General features: G+C 42.0%; 2 protein-coding genes across 8 annotated transcripts in view; one reads left to right on the top strand and one right to left on the bottom strand.

The window, feature by feature from the left end:
• RhoGAP93B (MyTH4 and RhoGAP_KIAA1688 domain-containing protein RhoGAP93B) overlaps positions 1 to 4730 on the top strand; it is a 12035-nt gene extending 7305 nt beyond the window's left edge. For all 5 annotated transcript variants that reach the window (XM_089074735.1, XM_089074734.1, XM_089074737.1 and 2 more), the window contains 2 exons: positions 27 to 470; positions 769 to 4730. In XM_089074735.1, the coding sequence (XP_088930861.1) occupies positions 27 to 470; positions 769 to 963 (639 nt within the window). In that variant the 3' untranslated portion in view covers positions 964 to 4730. The remainder of the gene's footprint in view (positions 1 to 26; positions 471 to 768) is intronic.
• LOC105432134 (pancreatic triacylglycerol lipase) lies at positions 1669 to 24022 on the bottom strand. Of its 3 annotated transcripts, none has more exons than XM_089074748.1 (10): positions 23591 to 24022; positions 7935 to 8101; positions 7494 to 7648; positions 6132 to 6251; positions 5643 to 5789; positions 5190 to 5418; positions 4306 to 4737; positions 3485 to 3611; positions 2976 to 3191; positions 1669 to 2861 (listed from the first exon to the last, which is right to left on the bottom strand). In XM_089074748.1, coding segments are annotated over exons 1-10 (1698 nt in total). In that variant the 5' UTR covers positions 23593 to 24022; the 3' UTR covers positions 1669 to 2758. The 3 variants fall into 3 exon arrangements, with proteins under 3 accessions (XP_088930874.1, XP_088930876.1, XP_088930875.1); XM_089074750.1 differs by having other exon boundaries at positions 4306 to 4728; positions 23591 to 24021; XM_089074749.1 differs by lacking the exon at positions 23591 to 24022 and adding an exon at positions 19467 to 22129.

Genomic DNA, 24022 nt, shown 5'->3' with positions numbered 1-24022 from the left:
TGACGAGCATATGTTTTTCTCTGTAGATACAAATCTTCCGTGCGTCTATGTTCGGCGCGACGCTCTCGGAAGTTATGGCTTTACAAAGGGACCGTTTCCCACTTAGAGAGTTACCATGGATACAGACTACACTGACGCGTCAGGTACTCGTGCGTGGTGGTACGCTGACCGAGGGTATCTTCCGGGTATCTGCGGATGCCGACGAGGTCAGCGCGTTGAAGTCCTGCCTGGATAGGTTCGAAGATGGAGCGATTCTGGCAGCTTCTCAGGACGCTCATGCGCCGGCCTCCCTGTTGAAGTTATGGGTACGCGAATTGTATGAACCATTAATACCGGATTCCTTCTACGTAGAATGCGTGTCCATGCGACACGATGATCCGGAAGCTTCCGCGGCAAATGTGGCCGCGCTCGTCGAACGTTTACCGGATCTTAATCGTCGTGTGCTGTGTCATCTAATACGCTTCCTACAGGTAAGAGACTATTTTACACATTCTCAATAAAGAAAAAGCTGAATGAAAATTCGTCTGTTATTTTCATCGTGCGTTCAGCCGTGCAGCTACGTAATTCTAAATTCTCGTATATCGAATATATCGAATAAAGTATTGCATCTTTAAATGAACTTTATATGTTTAAAGATATGAGAGATACGTAGCGATGTTTAACGATAGACGCACAGTGAGAGTACAGAAAAACAGCATGTTTTTGACGCGTTGTATCAAATCGAATGGGACGTCTTTGGTGAACATACGTTACGATACAACTTTACAGATATTCGCTAGACCCGAGGTGGTCGCCCGTACTAAAATGGACGCCAATAATCTTGCGATGGTGATGGCGCCGAATGTATTGCGGTGTACGTCCCAAGATCCTCGGATAATTTTAGAAAATGCACGGAAGGAGATGGCCTTCGTCCGTACTCTCATCGAGTCATTAGACACCGCTTGGGTCGATGATCTTCACTGACCGTATCCTATCGCGCTAGAAAAAAGTCCGCTCTAGACTATTATGCCAAATGAATCAGCTGTATAGTCACGTCTATTGTTAGTTATCTCTTTCTCTCTATCTTTCTCTCTCTTTCACTATTCTCAATTTATCTTCACACTCTTGTTTGTCCATCGTCACCAATTTTCCCCGATAGTCCCCTATATAAATGTTCTTCGTAATGATAATTTAGTGCTAAAGTCTTACCAAGCTAATCGATCAACCCGCTCCCTTATTTCCTATTTATTATTTATATACAGATTCTATGTTATATGACAGATTTTAGAGATTATTAGATTATATTATGTATATCGCTATATTATATCATATTATATATTTTACCAATCCCTTGTTACCGCGTCGAACAAACGTGGACGGCTTTTTTACTCAATCATTGTTGAATCTCGTGTAAGATAAAAAAAAGAAGAATCATGTGTTACCGTGTATAGCTGCGCTCCGCGATAATCTTTTTGTATAAGCGACGGATTAACATGTAAAGCGTTTTATCGAGGAGTAAACACTGCGAAAGATTAGCAAGCTGTAGTCGCAAGTGTGTTTCTTCGATTTTCCCCCGAGATCTCCAAGGAACAAAATGAAAGCACACACATACACACACACGCACGCACACGCACACACACACACACACACACATTACATAAACTTCTACGAAAATATAAATCTCACATATATTTTATAAAAATATTCCCATTTTATTTTTGTGCAATAGTATCCATACTTATAAACTAATAAAACTTTATTTTACAATGCAACAATTTATACAGATATAAAAATAGCTCAAAATATTCCTATCACTAACAAAAATTGCCTTTCACTACACGTTTTGTACACTTTATAAAGACTATGAGCAAATAGCAGTACAGTTTATCGCATTTTGCGTATTTTTTTTTAAATGGTTATTAAGTTATAAGAGAATATCACAACCTACTATCATATGCGTATTGCGAAAGACAATATGATAATCATATCATCGCGTGCACAAAAAAGAATATATGTATCAACATGTATAATACATAGATTGGCTTAGTAAGAGCCTTATATTAGCAATCACTGAAGACTCTAGCGATAATCAACATCCATAAGAAATTAGTTTTAACATGTTACATCTACTGTTATATACAACATGTACATAGCAATTGATCAATATTAATACTGAAAAAAAATCGTTATCAAAAAAAGCAAAGCGATAAATTAGACTTTCTGTTACAAGCTGACTCGTCTAATTTCGCATCTAGATTCTAGATGTCTGCTCGCTAAAAAAATTTCATTTCCTACGAAACACTTTCGCAATCGTCACGTGTCAATCGCGCTATTAAACGCGATTATTAGGATCTAATCTTGGCCGACGGGACAAAATCTCTAGGAACTCGATTATAGGCGTATCGCGTAAAGCGGCGAATTGCATCAAATTTTCTTGCGCGCGAGTCCAATAAAAGTCTCGTAGAAGCGTTAATTGGTGCTAGCTCGTGCCGCCGGGCCGCATTTGAAGAAAGCGGCAGATTGGTAGCGATAAATAGAGAAAGAAGGCCAAATACATAAAATGTTTCTCCCGCCGCGTGTACCGCCGGCGAAAGAAATTACGAAGATTACGAGGGACTGCGATTCTCCTGCTTCGTTTCATCATCGTCATCATCATCATCATCATCATCATCCTCCGACTTTCGAGAATCGCGCCTCCGGATGGAAGCAGCTGTTTGGCGTTTTATAATTATCCGACGCGCCCGAAATGCGAAATGATTTCCCGCCGTGGAACGGATCGTCAACAATTGTCGATGAACGTGGCGGTGGATCCGCTCGCGATCTCTGCGTATTCCTGCCTGCCAGCCGAGCATAGCTTACTGGAGAAATCTGCCTCCCGTTTTCTAAAAGCGGAACAAAGTTAAATATAGGTTTATCGAGTAAACATACTGAGAGAAAAATTATGTATATATATATAGTATATATAGTTTTTCTCTTATCACGCGCTAATTCCTCACCCTCTGCCCGGAAGATCCATGGCGTCCACTTTGACGCTATTAACGTACAGGCGGTCGTTGCACCAAAAGAAGCAGAGGGACCTGGGCTGCAGCACGTCCATGTCGTAGACCCAGGAGAGCTCGACCCGCCTGATCTTGCCGATATTGCCGATGGAACCGGTCGGATGGGCCACGACCATCCGCGCGGTCGAACCGTGCTCCAGTTTCATATAGCCGCTATGAGAAGGAGACAGCTCGTTAAAAGACAGCTCGGTGGCAGGACGAAGACGAGCCGTGGGACTATCGAGTCCGAGTGTGTCGAGTCGTCCGAAACGGTAAGATAATTTTTCGGACCGACCGATCGATTTCGCGCTCTCGGAACATGCGCTCCTGCGAGGCGAGCTCGTTGTTTTACTATCTCGCGCGCGGGCGCACGCGAAGCATGAACTTAAATAGCCGGCGGTTTTCGAATTCCGCCGTGACGAATGTGGATCATCGAGGCGATAACGCTCGCCGGCACGATTACTTGCCTGGGCGTGAGATCCATGTTGCGTATCACGCCTTTGTCAGCGTGGAGAGTGACTTTCATGAAGCCCTGTACCCAGCTCTCCGCGGTCGGCGGTCGGGCAAGGTTGATGGTGATTCTGTAATGCCTTCCTAAAAGGCATAGGATACGATCGGTAGTCAAAGGAGTATTTTCGAGAGAGATCGCGAGAAAGAGAGAGAGAAATGGGGGAGGGGGGAGGCACGCCGTTTGTTGCTTTTATCGCTGTACGCGCGCGCGGAGAAAGTCGCGTCTCTCGCGATAAAGGAAAGCCGCATCGCTCCTCGGTAGATCGGTAGACGTCTTCCTCGCGTTGATCGTATCGAGGAATTAACGGACGGTCTTATACGGTAGATTGAATAAATTAAATCTCGGCCGAAATTAACGTTCATATCAGGGGGAGACTTTTAACGTCGCGGCGATATTTCTCGCACGGCACTTTTACGACATAACGCCGATCAAAAGTGACGATCTAAGAGCGATCTAAGAGAACATTGTAATGGAAAGCTGATGATCTCGGCAAACTGTTTTCAAACAGTTATTACTACTCGGGAAAGTTAATAGTTAATCGATATGCTTTAATCTTATATACGCCGAAACGACTGTCCGTCATTAGCATTAGCACAGTTTTACAGTTTCGCGCCGGAAGATCGCATCTAGCACAGGACTTCATAGTCCTGTGCTAGATATCAAAATATCCTAAGGAACAGCACGCGTTTCACGCTGAACGTGGTTCAAATGAAAAGGAAAAAGAAACGAGAAAAGGAAAAGCGACCAGGTCTCCAACGGGGGGGACACCGTACTCACTGCAATACGGATCCTCCTTGCCGGTCATGAAGAAGAATTTCGAGCCCAGCAGGGACGAGATGTCCTGTCCCATGGCCTGGCGTTTCACCAACGCCGGGCTGGTGTCCGCGTGATAGCCCATCACGCCGCAGCTCAGGCTGTTGTTGCTCTTGCAGGAGAAGCACTCGCCGCGCAGGAAGCTCGCGTAGCTCGAGCACTCGTGCGCCACGTACTGGCACTTGGAGTTGATGCTCTCGATGAAGAGCTTGAGCGCGCGCACGTGGTTGCAGGCGACCAGGACGCGCGAGGCCTCCTCGAGGCCTTCCCGTATCAGGGTGAGCGGCAGCGACGGCGTCGTCTCGCTCAGATCGGTACAACCGGGCTGCTCCTTGCCGTTGTTCGGATAGAAGTCCAGATGCCCGCATGGCTGGCTCATTCCGTATCCTGGAAGGCCTTGCCATGTACTACGTTAATTTGGGGAATACGATCCACGGGGGGAGGGGGAGGGGGGGAGTGAAGTTACGTTTAAATGTTTCGGAACGGAATATAGATAAGGATATAAATCATTTTTTTCTCCCGAAAATAAAATTAGAACTAGTGGAACTTTGCTTATATTTTGAATTTTTTGCTCAACGAGATCTTGGATTATGAAATTCTGATTCTGATATGAGGTTCTGATTTGACACAAATTTTTATAAGATTTTACAAGTTGATCTAATTATCTAAATTTTTTCGTTCGGCGCATTTTTGTATATATATATTTTACAATGTTTTTGATTTCCTGGAGAACCTGTGTATTAATCTTGTTGCTGTTTTTCTTAGTTTTTTTTTTTTCACACTCGACATGTGAACGAGTTGGTAAAGAAATCTATTTGAAACGGTGATGCCTATCGTACATCGTTTACCTAAGAAAAATATGCTCTTTCCGTCGGTGTGGATTACATCCACCAATCGGGCATCCGTGTAATCCAGACGAAGATGGCTCGGCATTCCCTGGAAATACGGTTCCGCAGGATCCAAGCCGGTGATGCGTCCGATATTGCCGCCCAATTTTTCACCCGCATAACCAGCCGTGTGAGCACCCAGACTATGCCCGATTAAATGCACGTCATTCGGGTCCAGGCCGTAATTTGTCTAGCAGAATTATGTTTTTTTATTTTCGAGGCAAGAATGTAACATGTACAGCTAATATTAACAATTATTAAAATGACAATAATTAGAAATAAAAATTCTTATTCTATTCCGATTGACGATACGAAGCGCGATCTATACTTCTCCTTTTTAAGTGCACGCTGTTTAATTTTTGATTTATGCATTATTCACCTGCGTTGTTTATTTTAATCTAAATTATCTCGTACTTGTAAGTGCTTGATGAGATGAGCCAATTCGAGGCCGACCAATCTCGTGTTCGCCGTTGCTTGGGTGTACAAAGGTAGACTGCCACCCGCCCAGTCGACCACGATAACGTTATAATCGCCGTGCTCCAACAATTCGCTCCTCATCTCCTGCGGGTATATTTCGAGGACAAATGTCGGCAATAATTATACGTTGCTTCAGAGCTACGTCTGTCGTCAAGTATAACCGTGTCACTCGGTCGCGTATATTTATCATTGAAACAATTGACGCAATGTCGAGGCAAAAAATATATATCTCTTTACCAATGTACATCTAGCTCGTAACAGACGATGATGATCGGGCGATGAAGATGCATTGACGTCTTTGGTACATGTAATTGGCATTATGAATAGTACAAATTCGATTGCGGACACATAATAATGTAAGATTTCAATAGAAATCTAGGACGGTGAATGAATAATTATATGGAGATAATAAGAGAGTAAACTCACCTTGACCCAATTGCTGAGTGGTGTGTCTATGAAGCCATGTATAATGAATTTGGTTTTTCGCTTAGGATTGAAGTTGGAGTTTTCGATGGATTTATCCTTGGCCACTTTCAATAATTGACCCTGAGGGGGATAGAATAATAAATAGACAGGTTATTGAGTTATACATTCACATCTTTAATTCAGTGGCTTAACAAAGAGACTCGATTATTCAAAGAGATCTTTCAGAAATATGTAAATATGTAAATATGTTAATACATCCTGAGAAATTGCACAAAATTATATACCGTATGGATGCGCCGAATACTTTGAAGATATACAATATGCCGTTCTGAGTACATTCTGAGAATGTGCAAGAAATGTCGCACCTGTGAATTTCTTGAGAATACCCCGAGGATATATACGCGAAATGATTATCATAGTGATGTCCTGAGAACATTCTGAGAATTTATGACCAATAATTATGTTGATTTCGATCTCAAACGCGATATAGAAAATTTTTCTCAACATTGCCGCTGAAAAGAAGAAAGGAAGTACCGATGATAAAAATTTCAATGAGACGCGCATTTTCTATCAGGGAGAAAAATCCATCGCGATGCCATGGATCGCGTTGCTAATCTCAAAGAGCGTATGCTAAAAGTATCACTACCAATTTCACGATTCATCGATTTTACGAGTGATATACGTTTGCGTGCGCAGTTATGTGGTAGGCATGTGATTTCACCGCGCGCGCGCGCGTTATGCCGCTGATATCGCTTATTCCGACGCTTATTTTTTTCCACGCACACGCGTGCACGTGCACACGTAACGCAGCTCTCTTCCTCGTAGAATATCCATTAATTCATAAATCAGAGATCGTTATCTTCACGCGGGTAAGAATACGCGCGCGCGCGCGTGCACCGCCGCTAGGCGGCAGCCTGCTTACCGGCACGCGCAGCTTTGTTTAATTAATTGAGTTAATTAAGGTATCCGCGGGCACAATTAAATATCGACGGGCGCGATCCCGCGCGCGATAATGAGAGACGCAGACACGTCGTCTCTCCGTTCCGTCGATCATCGATTATTCTCATCGCGAGACCGAAATCCGACGGGCGTTTTATATACAATTTTTGCTCGATGCGCGACGGTTACGTGGATATACGCGGAAGCGTTTACCACCGTATCGGATTTACTAGCCGTGAAATTCCACCCGTCGTGGAATTCCAATCTATTCTCGCCCAGGTTTCACTTTCGCGATACGGCCGAAACGGCAAAATTGCGCTTTCGAGACGGCCGCCCGTGCGATTTTGCTCTCGCGCCGATCTTGAACCGTGAACGCGCTCCCCCCTCTCCCCCCTCCCCCCCGGGGGCAACCCCGTTACTTACGTCCAGCGGATTCTGATTCGTGTAGAGGATAAATCTGGTGTTGATGACTTCGCGCGGTAACGGGAAAACATTGAGAGGTCGATGAATGAGGTGATACCAGCTCCTGGTGATGTTCAGACAGCCGAGCTCGTCGTAGCAGCGCGTCTCGTTCTCGACTGGAATAAATCATCTCTTCACTGACGCGTTAATTTCGCTCGCTTCTCGCGCTTCGACCGCGTTCAACGTTCATGAATCATATCTATTCTGCGACGAGAGAAACTTTATGGCGTCTCTCGCAAGAGATAATAAATAGCGTATACGCGCGGGAAGGATAATAAATTTCAGCGCACGTACGTACTTTTGACGTCGCCCCCATTAAAGAGGAATGAACAAATCCTTTAATGTTACCTATTAGTCTCGAGATTTTCCAACTAACAATCTATAACGTGTAATGATAGTTACAAGGCAGCCAAGGTATGTTGACTTCGATCCGATCGCTGCGCGCCCACTGCCAAGGGTCCAGGATTCCGGCGGAGCAGATAACAGGAGCCAATGCGACAAGGAGCAGGACCAGCGCTCCTTCGCCGCCGTCGACGACTCCTCGTCCGTTCATGCCGCTCCTCCTCATCCTGCAAGGAAAAAAAGGGAGACGACGCGATCAATAAAGATGCAGGCGAAGTGACACTCGAATCACATTGCTGAGCCTTTTATTCACTTTTTTCTGCTCGATTACGTTGTTGAATCTCTCATTCGTTTTTTTGTACGAATTCTCAATTGTCCATGTTCAATTATCAATTGCCAATCGAACAGCGCAATCTTCTCAAAACGTTTTGACAGTAAATAAAGATTGACGTATCGAAGATTATTACGGAATGATCAACACGAAAATGTCGCGGCTGCAACCTTGAATGCAAAATTGTTGAAAAATTGTAAAATTGTAAAATCGTTAAACAGACACGACGGCTGTTTGTCGAACATGCATGTAAACGAATAGTCGAGTGACACTTCATGGATTTAATCGCTACTAAAAGTTTGAAAGGATAATCGCCGAATTTAAGAGCCGGGTGCGATATTGGTGGGAGTTGAACTTCGAATTCTTGCGAGATGGCGAAATTTTCAATCATCTCGTTTTGAAGAAACTTTGCAAGGCCGTGCATATTTTCACCTTGAAGAAATTAATTTGAAAAAGAAAACAACTTCTTTCTCTAATGAGATACTGCTTTTTTTTTTTTTTTTTTTTTAAGAGCGTTCTATCTGGAACGAGGTTCAGGAATGAGTAAAAGTTACGATTTGAAAGTAATGCAAATCCAAGGCTTCGTATTCCCGACAATGCTCACGTCTCGAAGTGAGATGCGACATCGATAACATTTGTTTATCCGGACGGGTCTTTGTCTGCTCGGACTGACGGCTGTTATAATCGCGCGATGTATATGCGCGTGTTCCATTATTTGCGCTACGATATTCGCGCCGCGTGTGATTTGTAATGAACATGTCGGCGGCCGCGACAATAGAATGAGGAAGAGGAAGGACCGTCAACGTGTCGGACGGTTTCGATGATGTAACCGGCGTACGTTGGATTATGAGTCTCGTTACTTTTCCGTTTTGCAATCGAAAGGGATTCGTTAATTCGCGTATCGTTGAATAATAATCGCGAACAGCCGCATCGCCGGCTGCATTCGTCGATGCACGAATCCGCGCGGGTTTTCTCGAGGCTTTTTTCCCCTTGCCGTCGGAGAGACGTCATTAAAAACTTTGCGATTGTTCCACTTGCCTTCGTTATCTTATGCAACGCAACCGGGCAATAACGTTATGTCACCTGCGTGAGTATCGTGCCTCATTGAACCTAGATTATGTCACGTGCGTGTTTTGCGCTTACGCGGAGTAAGCAAAACATACACGTAATCTAGGTTCGATGAGGCGCGATGTTCACGGAGGGTTCACGAGTGCGGGAACGTCGGTGGCTGGAAAGCAACTCCTCGCAAACGTTATCATGTAAAGTTGTCATTGATAGTCGCACTTTCACCACTCTGGTCATTCGCTTAAGTGCATTATCTGCATTGTAAACAAGATCGTATTAAGTCGTTCGACGCACAAAAGAACATTAATGTTGTTTATTCCGTAGAAATACGCGAAACCGCTGTCCGGTAGTAGCGAATAAAATATTCTTATTGCAGAGAAACAGAATTTATTTATATACTTTTATTGAGAGAAATTACAGGTTCAATCTGCGAATTTTTATAAATGCGCAAATTAGCGGTTCGCAAGAAGCGCTCGGAGCGATCGATAAAAGGGAAGCTGAAGAAAAAAAGGGAATCAAGATGTCTCATTCTCTCTTTTTCTTTCCTTCTCTTTTCTTTTGCAACACGTCGTGAAATTAAGACTGGAATTTCTGATTATCCTACAGGCGAGTTATTCGAGTTAATTATATTTTCGACGATATCGGTATCGGACAGGGTGATGGACGCCGAAGGGGATGGAATGCGGAGCGGGAAGGGCAGAAATAATTCGAAACCTGTTGTGGAACGAATATGGGCAGCGCCGTATGTGAAATGTCGCACTTGTATTTTCTGCATTCCTTCGAACGAGAGCAGCTGCATGCCGAGTCTGCCCCGGAGGCTCCTCTTGCGATCGTCGATAGGCCGTTTCAATGAGTTACGCATAACCGCACACGGTGTATATTCCCGTTAGAACGCTTTATTACACGCCTCTATCGCGATTGTGACAATTTCAAAGCGCACGCATGTATACACAGAAAAAAAATTAGTCTTAACTAATTCAAGGCTAAACATTCTCATACATAAGCGAGAATATTGTAATTTTCTTGATAAAATTTTAATCTTGATTTGATTGAATTTGTATTAATGTAATAGATATAATATACATATATAAATAAGAATATCTCATATATAAATAAAAATATTATAATCTTCATGTAGAAACTTTTGATCTGAGCAAAAGTAATACTTGCATCAATACAAATTCAACGAAAGCAAGATTAAAATTTTTTTTTAAGAGGATTATAATATTTTTGCTTATATATGAAAATATTTGTTTTGACTTAAGACTAATTTTTTTTCTGTGTATACGGAAAAATCTTTTTGCTGATATATCTAAAAATTTGCCCAGATATAAAAATAATTTTGTTGGGTCTTCAAAATTATGTACAACGTTTCATGTAAATTGTGAGATAAAAAATTTTTGCAGTATTACGTTTAAGCATCGTACCGATAATAATTTTGATGGCTTAATAAAATTATTATCCGGTCAAATTTTTAGATTTGTCAGCAAAAGTGTTTTCTCCGTGTTGTATATTATTTTCAAGCTGTACGCGCAAGCCATTTGGTCAATCGCTCGTACGGCTCGTACTTTTTGTTTTCGTACCACCGCTTTCCCTACAACGAATATCCTAGAGGCAGAATGTTCGTTTCGCCGTGACTATACTCAGTCTTTCATATTCGAGCGACATGAGCGACGTTGACGTGATAATTACTAATTGTAAGATACTTAAGAGAATCGCATGTTAACGTCAATCTCACGTCCGGTTGTTTCTTTATTAATCTCTAGTGTGACGGGGATTCCAATAATTCAGGATAAATCAAGACAACGGTCGACGACGGTCGAGCGATGAATTTCGATCCAAGCCTGTTTCTTGCGGTTCGTTCGAAAAATAATTCGGGCATTGTTCTTGGGACTTTTTATCATCTCTGCCATCGGCGCTCTCGGTTCTCGGAAGTTGTCGCGAGGTGGGCCGAATGGAAACCGGTCCTCTTCTCTGCACATCTCTTTCTCTCGCTTTTCCTCTCTCTCTCTCTCTCTCTCTCTCTCTCTCTCTCTCTCTCTCTCAGTCGAGTCCACCATTTCACCGTTTGCTTCGGGTATTAAATAATTATTATTTCGAAAGCGGGAGAGCGTATATGTAACCGCGGCGCCAGTCGCACGAGGAAAGGAGAGGCGCAACGTCGGCCTCCGTGTAATTGTGGCCCAGATTCGGCGTCCTTCCCTGCGGCAATGCTGTACCACTTCCTGTATGTACACTCCTCGCGCTCTCTCTTCATCGCTCTCTTTCTCTCTCCGCTTCCCATGTGCCCTCATCTGTAACGCGAAGCGACGCAACGCACGTTCCTTTAACACACCTCCGGGTCGATTTGGCTCCGAAATTTCTATTCCTCTGTCGCGACTACAGTAATGTAACTGTCTCATATTCTGAATTGTTGTTGGATTTTATATTGTAGGAGAAATTAATAGGCCTCCCCGATCGAGCTCGGAGTCAAAATCCTTCGTTCACTACCCGCGACGCTCAGACAATTATTTATTTATATCCTCGATCTGTTATAAATATTTATGATTTTTTTATTTCCTTTATTATTTCTTTGTAATTATCGAACGAATATTCTTCCATTTTTAATAAGGAAATTTTTGTATATAGAAAATATTCCGCTACTGGTACCCTTAATAATCTACTAACGTTCATTAATCTCTTCTATTTCTTTTTTTTTCAATTTACGTTTAAAATCTGAAAATATTGAAGACCGCCGTCGCGCTTTTTCGTAACGACAAAGTTGGACAAAATTTTCTACTTTGCATAATTTCCATCTTCTTTCTCATCTTTCTTTCTTGTCGATATGTCTCTGCAATTTCTTTCTCTCTTACGCGAGCAACGAGGTGCCGTGACTGATTGTACAGGAAGCATTCACTGCCGCCCCGCGGAAACGCCGCATTTTTCAACGTGCGTTTGTCTCCCCGCGCTCCCCCGATCGCCAAGCGCATTTTTGCGTCACTTGCGCCATTTTCTGAATAATTTACCGACTCGCGTGAGAAAACATGTGCGAGATCTTGAACCTGAAAAATCGATTCACGTTTGCACAATTTCGATTAGCAATGTTTCGTTGCATAACACTTTATTTTGAGTTTGTTGAAACATTGGTCATTGATCATTGGGTTCTCTGGCATTAAATTTATATCTGAGCGTTTCGATTAAATTTGATAGCGCTTGATTTAGGAGAACATTCTATTTTAATTTTAAAAGTATATGTCGAAATTCTGAGGATTAAAAATCGTAAAAAGAGGCAGACGCGTGAAGGGGCGTTCCTATGTAACGTCTATTTAAAATACGATTTTGCATGCGGAAAGAGATGATGAAACTTTTTCAACGGCATCTAATATACTTTTAACAATCTCGTAAATTCACATTTAATGCCGTTGACGCAACAGCACGTGGTTTCTCATATTTCATAGTATTGTCAGTTCTGTATATGAAATAATTCCGTGGACAATTTTTACTCAACGAATATTCAAGCAAATTTCTCAATATCGAAAGATATTGATGACAAATTTCGCCTTTCCACCAAGGACGCATGTTCTAGAAGACCGAAAGTCAAATCGAGATGAGTCGTCTCTATAAAAACGAGAAAGCGTCGCACAACAGCATCATCGTCATGACCTAATCCAATCTCCGAGACAAGACAGGAGAAATTTTTCTTCCGATCCTTTGCTTACGCGCTACGTAATCGCACCTTTCTCTCTTTCTCTCTCCCCGCGGATCGCTCGTGTTTTCATGCGTTCTTTTCTCACGCGTTGCGCAACACGCGGGCCGGCGGCCGTAAATTCGTACGCGGCTCCGGCATAAATTTCACCGTCTCGTCTCGGTTCGGGTCCGAGTGACGGTGTGCTCGACTCGCGGTCGCGTCTCTCGTCACCGACGATATAATTTAAAAACAATTTCCACCGTGTCCCGTGTCTCTCCGTTTGTGCTCGACGTAATCAGACGTGCCGCGTAATTTATCGAATGGAGAACGGCGAGGATCTTCCTCCCCCGTCCCCCTTCCCGGACGACGCGCAATCACGTGGTGCGTAATGAAGGGGTTTCGCGCGATTAAAAAGAAGCCGGACGGAAAGGACCCGACGAAATCGAGGAAGTTAATTAGCCGATGGAAACGCCGGCACGCGAGCATTACGAGCGTTTCGACAGCCGCGATTTGTGCAAGAAACTGCGGATGATAATGATCATGTCATTTCTGTCCGTTCTGTCGGCGGATGTCGAGGCGAATACGCACGGTTATAGATCTCCTTATGATGTACAGTTTAAGGAGAATATGTTATGTGAGAGCTGATTCCTCCGCGTGTTTTGGTATCCATGAAGAAAACGAAGAAGAAAGAAGATGGTCGTGAAAATTGAGGATGTTTTTTCATTTAGTGACACAAGTCGGCACAAGTATCGTTTCGCCCTTATTACTCATTGAATCCCAAGAAAGACAAAACGACGTTTGCGTTGATGCCGACAATGTTAGACAAGATTAATTTTTTAATTTCGCTTTAATTTACTTTTCATCTTATTTTAATTCCAAGAAAACAAAGATTAAACTGAGGTTAATGTTAATCTATCGTTGGTGGGAATTAATATAAATGGGAAGCATCCTGAGGCTTGGCGTTATTTCTCGATCTGCGATCTGCGTCATCAAATCGGTAAAAACCATTTCGCGTTGTTTACGCGTTGTTTGGTGAAAGGGGAGTAGTACGGAAGTATGCGTTCTCGTTGTCATTTCGACGAGTCCTAAGTGTTCCTCTCTTCCTTCCTTCCTTCCTTCCTTTTTAATAAAGTCCTTCGAGCCTCGCCGCGAAATCTAATCTCGCAACACCTCGCTGATTTGGCATTCCCTTTTCCTCCTTTCCGTCTCTCCATGCTTGGACAGCCGCAATAAATGTGATTAATGATAACGTTCCTGTGACGCGACTAACAAGATTACGCGAAATCCTGACGCGTTTACGGCGAACGAGTCGTTCAACCCGGAATACGGGGGGTGATCTCTTTCTCACCATTATTTTTATTTTTATCGTCGATAGCAAAGTCACAGATAAACGTGGACGATGGAGAAACACAAAAAGAGGAAGAAGGTTTTATCTAGACATTATCGAGGCCGATATAAGTTCGAGATAACATTCGAACGAGTTCAAGATAATTTATAAAACGAGGTATATGTGTACGATAATTAATTACTTAATGGAGCGTTATTAATTGCCCCCTGCTCGTAATATCCAAAGGAGATGAAAATGCCACTAGATTGCTAAAAGTACCGAGCGAGTCCAATTTCTAATTCTACTCTTTCAATTAATATTTTGAATTAAATTCTTCTTTTCAATTATTTTTCTTATTTCGACGAAATACTGAAAAATCAGAAAAAATTTTTAAATTCTCACCTTTGACATCAGAAAAGCAATACTAATTTAAACGGATTAGAATTGGCCGCTTGGTACTTGCAGTTTAATTAACGCTAAAAAAGAAAATAGTACTTGTAGTTTAATTAACGCTAAAAAAAAGAGAATGTGTATGATATAAACATTTGTCTTATCGCTTTCTTCGCCGTCGAATGTTTTTGTTATTCAAGAGGATAATTTTCATAACAGTTATGTAACGTATACTTTTCCGAGTACTCCCCCCTCCCCCACCCTGCCCCACCCACCGTCCCGTCGCCTCTCGCCATTCTCATCGCGCGTGCATGCGAGTAAGCGATAGCCGAGCGTCGCGCATGCGCTCGCCGTCACGATTGATAGATTTCCAACGATCGGCCTTTACACTGACCTACATACCTAGCGTAACAGCAACTCAACTGGTGTACTCGCAGAATCAAAGCGCAGGCCGGCCGCCCGAAATCGCGCGTGTTCACGCCCGGCTCGGGCCGGTTCGCGCGCGAGCCTCATCGCGACGTCACCACGCGGAGGCGGACGTCTCCTCGTTCTCGGCGATGAGGTTTGACGCACGGCAAGTCGCACGACCGTTTAAAAATGAGAAACGTTCCGGACACCGGTGACACCGGTGACATGGCTCGCGCATGGTTTGCGAGGAAACCTCCCGGAGAAATTCTCGCCGTTTAAACACGCGCCGCGCTTTGCAACGCGTTATGCCACACGCGTGTTACACGGAGATCTCGCGATTATCAAGCTTCTAAATTGTATCGATACGTAATCGTGAGAATCGCACGTGTATGTAGATGATGTGCTGTGCGATATTGTGCAATTAACGTTTGCAATATTCCATAACTTTTACTTTCACTCTTGTAAAGATTCAAAGTTTTTGATATAAAATGATGAATCGATGATTTAAATTGATTGAATCTATTTTGGAATTTTTTAATATCAATATCTTATTTTGTATTTTTTTTTATTAGTGCGTTTATTTTACTAGTGTATTCATTTTAAGTATGAGGAAAAATATATTTGTATTTTTGTTTCTACTTTAAATTGATCGTTTGGAGCCGATTATTTGGAATCGTAAGAACGTCGAGATAAACCGTTTAATTAAATCGCAAACTTAAATTCAAAATTAAAGCCAATGGGGTATATGCCATATGCTTTCCATAAAGTTTTGTCCATATACTTCCCACAGTTTTTTCCCTATGCTCCCCACATAGTTTTTCCCATCTAAAGCCCACATAGTTTTTCCCACATACTTCCCACATAGTTTTTTTTCCCATATACTTCCCATATAGTTTTTCCCATATACTTCCCACATAGTTTTTCCCATATACTTCCTCCATAGTTTTTCCCATATAGTTCCCACATAGTTTTTCCCGTATACTTCCCATATAGTTTTTCCCATATACTTCTGACATAGTTTTTCCCGTGTACTTCCCACATAGTTTGTCCCGCATATTTCCGACATATAGTTTTTCCTATATACTTCCCCCATAGTTTTTCCCATCTAATTGCCACATAGTTTTTCCCATCTAGTTCCCACATAGATTTTCCCATCTAATTCCGATATGGTTTTTCCCATACACTTCCCACATAGTTTTTCCCATATTCTTCCCACATAGTTTTTCTCATATACTTTCCACATAGTTTTTCCCATCTAGAGCCCACATAGTTTTTCTCATCTAATTCCCACATAGTTTTTCCCATCTAGTTCCCACATAGTTTTTCCCATCTTCTTCCCACATAGTTTTTCCCATCTAGTTCCCACATAATTTTTCCCATCTTCTTCCCACATAGTTTTTCCCATCTAATTCCCACATAGTTTTTCCCATCTAGTTCCCACATAATTTTTCCCGTCTAGTCCCCACATAGTTTTTCCCATCTTCTTCCCACATAGTTTTTCCCATCTTCTTCCCACATAATTTTTCCCATCTAGTCCCCACATAGTTTTTTCCCTCTAATTCCCACATAGTTTTTCCCATCTAGTTCCCACATAGTTTTTCCCATCTTCTTCCCACATAGTTTTTCCCATCTAGTTCCCACATAGTTTTTCCCATTTAGTTCCCACATAGTTTTTCTCATCTAATTCCCACATAGTTTTTCCCATCTAGTTCCCACATAGTTTTTTCCCATGTACTTCTCATATAGTTTTTCCCATATATTTCTCATATAGTTTTTCCCATATACTTCACACATAGTTTTTCCCATCTTCTTCCCACATAGTTTTTCCCATCTAGTTCCCACATAATTTTTCCCATCTTCTTCCCACATAGTTTTTCCCATCTAATTCCCACATAGTTTTTCCCATCTAGTTCTCACATAATTTTTCCCGTCTAGTCCCCACATAGTTTTTCCCATCTTCTTCCCACATAGTTTTTCCCATCTTCTTCCCACATAATTTTTCCCATCTAGTCCCCACATAGTTTTTTCCCTCTAATTCCCACATAGTTTTCCCATCTAGTTCCTACATAGTTTTTCCCATCTTCTTCCCCCATAGTTTTTCCCATCTAATTCCCACATAGTTTTTCCCATCTAGTTCCCACATAGTTTTTCCCATCTTCTTCCCACATAGTTTTTTCCATCTAGTTCCCACATAGTTTTTCCCATCTAGTTCCCACATAGTTTTTCTCATCTAATTCCCACATAGTTTTTCCCATCTAGTTCCCACGTAGTTTTTTCCCATGTACTTCTCATATAGTTTTTCCCATACATTTCTCATATAGTTTTTCCCATATACTTCACACATAGTTTTTCCCATACACTTCCCACATAGTTTTTCCCATATTCTTCCCACATAGTTTTTCCCATATAGTTTCCACATAGTTTTTTTCATATACTTCCCACATAATTTTTTTCATTTACTTGCCACATGGTTTTTCTTATATACTTCTCACATAATTTGTTCTCTTATACTTCCCACATAATTTTTCCCATCTAAGCCCACATAGTTTTTCCCACATAATTTTTCCCATATACTTCCCATATAGGATATTACTCGAATGAGATTCATGCCAGGAATTCGATTCCATTACGCTCTGATTAGATAATCGTCGTGTTTCTTATTTAGTTACGACCACAAAAGAAGCCGACACTTTACTTCGCATGATTTTACACGGCGCGAAGCTGTCTGCAAAAAGGTGGCTAATGCTTTTTTGTTGGAATTAGCGCGTGTTTCTCTTCGAACGTGAGAATGTTCGAGCGGTTCTAAAATCTCCAATTAACGTGAAATATTCGTACCAAATTTCTTCGAAGGATCATTTCAGTTCTAAATGGATTCGCACGCATTTTATGTTCTTATCTACAAACTATAATTTTTGAAAGTCCGAAAAAATTAAATTTTTATAATTTTAATTTAATTTTTTTTATTTTAAATTTTTATAATTTTAAACTTTACCTTTATAAAAACTCAAATTTTCATATAAAATCGATGATCTAAGTTAATTGATTGATACATTTTGGAAATTTCAATATCAATATCTTACTTGATATTTTTAGTATATTCATTTAAATTGACATTTCGATATATTAAAAAATACTTTGTTTAAAATTTAAAAATTGACTAAACTGTGCAAAAAAAAAAAAACGTTAATTCGATATCTTCAAACTTCGAAATTTTAAAACGAACGTGTGAACTAAGACTCGCAAAGATAAATCTTCCGCTTTTCACATGGAATTTTCTCTCGTATAATTGCAATTAGCCGTATTCATCTCGCAAACGAGTTCTCGTCAGACTAATTATTCCCCAGTTCGAGGATCTATCGAACGCCACGACTTCCTCTTTGCCGTCGTCTTTCAATTTCTTCGATAAATCAACGCACTTGCAAAATGCGCCGTTAGTTTCACTCGCGACCTGCCGTAGTACACACACGGCGGAAGTTCAATGTCGTGACATTTGCGCACAGCGCACGAATGATGCATGTTTCGGAATCGAGCCTCATTTTCCAGTGTACGTTTTAATTCGCGATTTGAAGCGGAAGCGTGCGGTTTCTGCGATATACCGTTAAATCCAACGAATCCATCTAATTATCGCTGGTTATTAGCGAGATGAGACGTGACAAAGCTGCAGCCTTATCGATTACCGTGCGAAAACTTAAGGCGCGTTAACTTGCCTGTCGAAAGCGACAGATTACACTAGTTACAAAAAATTTTTTTTTATTATTTTGAACAAGGTGCTCTTTACAGATATTTGGATACTACTAAACAACTAACAGACTTTTGCTAACTTGGCAAAACTTTGTATTAAAATTTTTCATAACATGGCCAAAAAGAAAAATATCAAAATAAAAAAAAAATGCATTTTATAGAGGATGAAAAATATATTAAATGGCTTCTGATTAGAATTTCACAATATCGTTAACTTCTTCTTTATAAAAAATCTTTAAATATCGCAGAAAAATTATTTTTTATTAAACTTCAATTTGGAAATCTGATATGCCGGAAAAATTTGACTCGCGTTATTTTCAACATCCAAAAATCTAAGAAACATCTTGTTTGGTTCACAGATAAAAAATTAGTCTCAATCAGGATAAATTGACTCTCGTTTATAAGCAAGAATATTATAATTTTCTGAAAAGTTTCCTTTAGTATTATCTTTAAGTAAATCCAAGATAAAAGAAATTTTCCATAAGAAGATTATAATATCCTTGCTTATATATTCTTGCTTGAGAATAGTCTTGATTTAAGACTAATTTTTTGCGCTCGAAATTATTTTTTGCGCTATCGTACAATTAATTTGTGATTAGCAGTCGGGATTATCTAATCGAAATGATGGTGTCGTTCGCTTCGCGATCGGCGATTGATCCTCACCTGTAATCTTCGCGCCGGTGTGCGCTATTCCGCCGTGGCAGACGCGGAAGCGGCGAAAACGCGTGCGCTCGCGAGAGATGCACCTGGCACCAGGAATGCAGATGTACCTTCCCGATGTAGACGACGACGACGACGATGATCGCGAAAGTTGCACTGCCGGCCCGCCGAGTTTCTATACGTAATGACTCGCGCCATGTGCCCGCGCTCGCGTGCGCGTCGCGATTTTTTTTTTTCACTCAACATTTCTCCGCCTCACGCGCCGACGATCGCGCGCGGCGCAGCCGCGGCGATCACGATTTAGCGCTTCAATGTCGCGGGGTACCGATGTTCCGCTTTTCCTCTCTGTTTATCAATAGCAACGAGATCGGCGCGCGCCATAGGAAGAGAGATTCGCGAAATAATGCCGGGAAGAGATGCCGCGTCGATCGGCCTCTCGGCGAGAAGTAAATAACCGGTTGTTGAGACGTCGCAATTAGGCGAGGGATCGATGTGACGACAGGATGAGGAAGGAGGCGTGTTAGACGAGGTCGGTACGGAGAGGAAGATGGAAACGAGGAAACTCATCCTGTTTTCAGGGCACTGAGATTTCTACGTGTACGCGATTTAAAACGTAAAGTTACTTTAGTAAGAGAAATGTAAGATTTTTCCCAGAGAAAAATATTGAGCAATCATTCTTGACCGTTTCTATTTTTTTTTTTTTAATATTTCTTTCTGCTCAAAATGAGGGTCAAAAATTTTTTTATTTTAATATTCCATCAAAATGAAAAGAATAATCGGAAAAAAATAGGAAATTCAAAAATTGTATCCTTTAATACAAGCGAAAAAAAGATATTGACTTAGAAAATGATTAGAAATAACCACGCGAGTGAACTTTTAGCGTTAATCCGCGCGCCAGCTCCTTTTCCGACTGTAATTTTCTATCAGGTGCACGCACGCACGCAGGTGATAATTTATAACAAGATTCCGCATTTCCGCGGACTACGCCGAGACTACGCCGTAAGCCGTTTTCACGGTTTTCGCGCAACCATTCGTGTCGCGTGGCCGACACGCAGGCTGCGCTTTTGCGCGATTAAGAGGGAAACGGCGTTTTCTTGCGGAAGTACGCCGGGTGGCCTGCGGAAAGGCTGCCCGTGTGTGTATACACAATACTCGTGCATGCAACATTTTTCCTATTTGTCGTCGGGCGTTACGTAAACGACACTTCGCGGATGCCCTTTGCGACGCGACGACAGATAAGGATCGGCGAGGGAAGACCGGCGAAAGATCGACACGCTTGCGACACTCGCGATCGTGTCACGTTATGCAACGCGGCACTTGGTGCATTGATCCTTCTGCTCGCGGCGATTTCTCGCGACATTCTCTCAAAAAATCTCCCGCGGCTAACGTGGGTTTTGCAATTCTTCGCGGCCGCTTCGCCTTCCTGATGCGAGTCTTCGGCGAATCTTTAAACGGGAAAGTCGCGATGAGAACGAAGGTATTTGGAATTTATGTTTTTTTTTTTTTTTTTTTTTTTTTAATTGAAAAAAAGTACTTCGAATTTAGAGATATTATGCGACATAAAATTCAGAATGTAACGTGGTTTTAAAATTCTTCGCGTTCATTTCAGACTCCAGATGCGAGTCTCAGCAAATCTTTGGGCAGAAAAATCGCGATGAAGATGATGATATTTGGAATTTATATTTTTTTAATTGAAAAAAACTATCTCGAATTTAGAGATATTATGCGATACGAAATTAAGAATGTAAAGTGGTTTTAAAATATATCGCGTTCATTTCATACTCGAGATGCGAGGCTCAGCAAATCCTTAGGCTGGAAAGTCGCGATGGGGGGGGACGAAAATATTTAGAATTTATGTCTCTCGATTTCGCATTTTGCATGACATGGTAAGATTATCCGCTTGAGTTTCATAATTAATAGCGAAACAGTTCGAGATAATTCGTTTCGGGCGAAACTCTGATTATTTCGCGACGAAATAGCAAAATTGTGCGTCGGTTCTAATGAAACGTTTCTGTCTAAAGAAGCGGATGTTCGCGGAGAGAGAGAGAGAGAGATCGCGATCGTTTTCTCAGATAATGCGAGAATAATGTAGCTAAATGATTGGAGGCTGGCGCGTCTGCTTGCGAGTTGCACCGAAGCGTTGCACCACGCAGTGGTATTCTGCGTTTTCTTCCTTCTTCCTTTTTTTATGCTGTTGCATTCATAATATAATAATTCTAAAAAATCTCTCATTCATGGCGTATCTAGGGGAGAGTTCAAACCTCCCCTAAAATTAAAAAAAAAGTTAAAGTTATGGTTTACAAAACCTAATATTTTTCTCATTCAAAATCATCAGAAACGAGGAGATATTCTAAGCTATGCAAAAAAAAAAAAACAATTTATTAACGCACAAAATTGCTATCTATGTCAACAAAATTGATAAAAATCCTTTGAAAAAAAATCCTACTACGTACGCTTATGCTCTCATTTTTCCCGACAAAAGACGCGTATGTGTCGTGATCAAGTTACGCGCGGATCCGTAGGGTCATCAAAGATCAAATCTTCAAACAAGTTGAAACGTCAATCGTGACCGTTTATTTTTCTTGTTCCGCGTCTCGACGCTTACTCGGGCCTTGACGGACGTGTTTCACGTTGTAAAGATTTTTAGACTCTCCGAAACTTTCATCTCGCCGCACCAAGAAAGGGCGGGGGCCCGATCGCGATCGGATCCCCCGCAAATTGACACGACAGACGTTTAACGACGTTTAACGACGGCTAATCGTTCCGCGCAGGTTGCAATTATTTCCCGCGGACCCACGACTCGAGCGGCGAGGAAAGGGAAAGGACGGAATGAAAGTGGAAGTGATAAACACGGTACGTTTTCTCGCGGGCTATATGATTAGAGGCACTCTCGAGTGTCGAGGGACTAATCGATAGCGTGCGCAGATTCGACGATCGGGATTTCCGTACGATCTCGAAGTTCCTTGTAGGAATCGCGTAAGCGATCGACGAGAGCGATCGACTGACAGCCGACTTACACCGACGACTTACTCCGCGACTCGGCTAGATCGGTTCGGTAAGATCAGCGGTAGAAGGCCCGCCTACGTAGACGTGGGCTTGTCTCTCTCGGAGAAAGTCCGTGTTACTCGCCTATAACTCTATCTGTATACGGCCGTTCCCTTTCTTTCCCTCGTCGTGCGCGCACGCGTTTCCGAAATCTCCTCGAAGCTCGCCGGGGAATTGAACGCGACGCGATCGCTCGCGAATCGAACGATGGAAGTGCTTCTTAAATTGAATTTTATTGTTTTTTGACTTTGGCTCATTCTTCAAAGATCCTATAAAAGGATTTAATTTACATTTGGAAATTGAGCTCTTTATTTTTTTTATTATCAAAATAAAGCAATTTTCTTCGATTGCTAATTGGTCAAGTAATATTCGATCAAATTTTTATTTAGAAAGGAAGGATAAATATTTCACGACGAGAAAGAGAAGATTAATTTTCCGAGCGTCGCTGTCGGTAAATGAATCGTAGTATTGTTTAAAACGCCGCGATTGGCCGTGCGTCGTGATTTCGAGCACGTGGTTTGAATTCGAATTGTCTTAAGAGCGACGCACTCATGCGTCGCATGGTATTTTCCAACGCGACATGAGTGGTTAAGTGCCTAAGAAAGCGAGTGACAAATGTAGCAAAACGTCGCGATATTAGGAATTAAAACGATATTTCATCTAAATTACTACGAATGAATCAGGCTTTTGATTCGCATTTGCGACTGACTCACGTAATTATGCACCATCATTTGTCAAGGCCGTGAAAGCGACATATAAATTCTTTCACGGCTATTAAACTATTCTTGTAAACAATAGGCAGGGATTTTTATAAATTTATCCTAAAGAATGAAAGATATTATTTTAATATATATAATTTAATCATCATAAGTTTTTTTGCAAGAAACAAATAAACGGGGAGGGGGGGGGGGATCGCAGCGAAACTTGAATCTATCAAATTTCGATCGTTAAAGTATTTTTCAATCGTGCGTACACCACACTGTTTTATCGCTCGACTTCGCACGACGCTTAATTTTATTAATATTTCTCTAGGCGTGTTGGATATTTACTTTAATATCGACACGAGTAAGTTCGCAACTCACATTTTCGCAGTCGTTCTCTCATGTCACGCGGCCCCGTCCTGTCGTCTATCGGTCCATGTTTCCCTCGCAGGTTTCCGTCGCGTGTATCCACGTGATCTTGAGCAGCGCGCTCGAGGTTCGCATTACCCTTCGCGAGGCCGCTTCGTAGAACCGACTCGGTGATGCCTCGCCGGCCGCTGACGCGAAAATTTGCCTTCGTTACCTGGTCGAGAGCAGGAGGGGAACGGCGAGGGGAACGCGCGAGCCGTCGCTCGAGAGAGGAACGAAACGTTTCGCGGTGAGAGGCCGGCACTCGACTGAACGGCGAGGAACTGCAACCTGCTCCGGAATAACCGTCTGCCCACCACCCGGTGTACCTGGTGTTTAAACCGCGGGTTCATTCGGGGGTACGTGAGGAGTCCGTCGAATCTCGATCCGAGCCAACGATACGCT

This window comes from Pogonomyrmex barbatus, unplaced genomic scaffold, assembly GCF_055798465.1.
Source record: "Pogonomyrmex barbatus isolate J1 unplaced genomic scaffold, ASM5579846v1 scaffold17, whole genome shotgun sequence".
Taxonomy (NCBI): domain Eukaryota; kingdom Metazoa; phylum Arthropoda; class Insecta; order Hymenoptera; family Formicidae; genus Pogonomyrmex; species Pogonomyrmex barbatus.
Note: the sequence above shows the minus strand (reverse complement) of the source record. Positions and strands in the feature narration are given on the sequence as shown.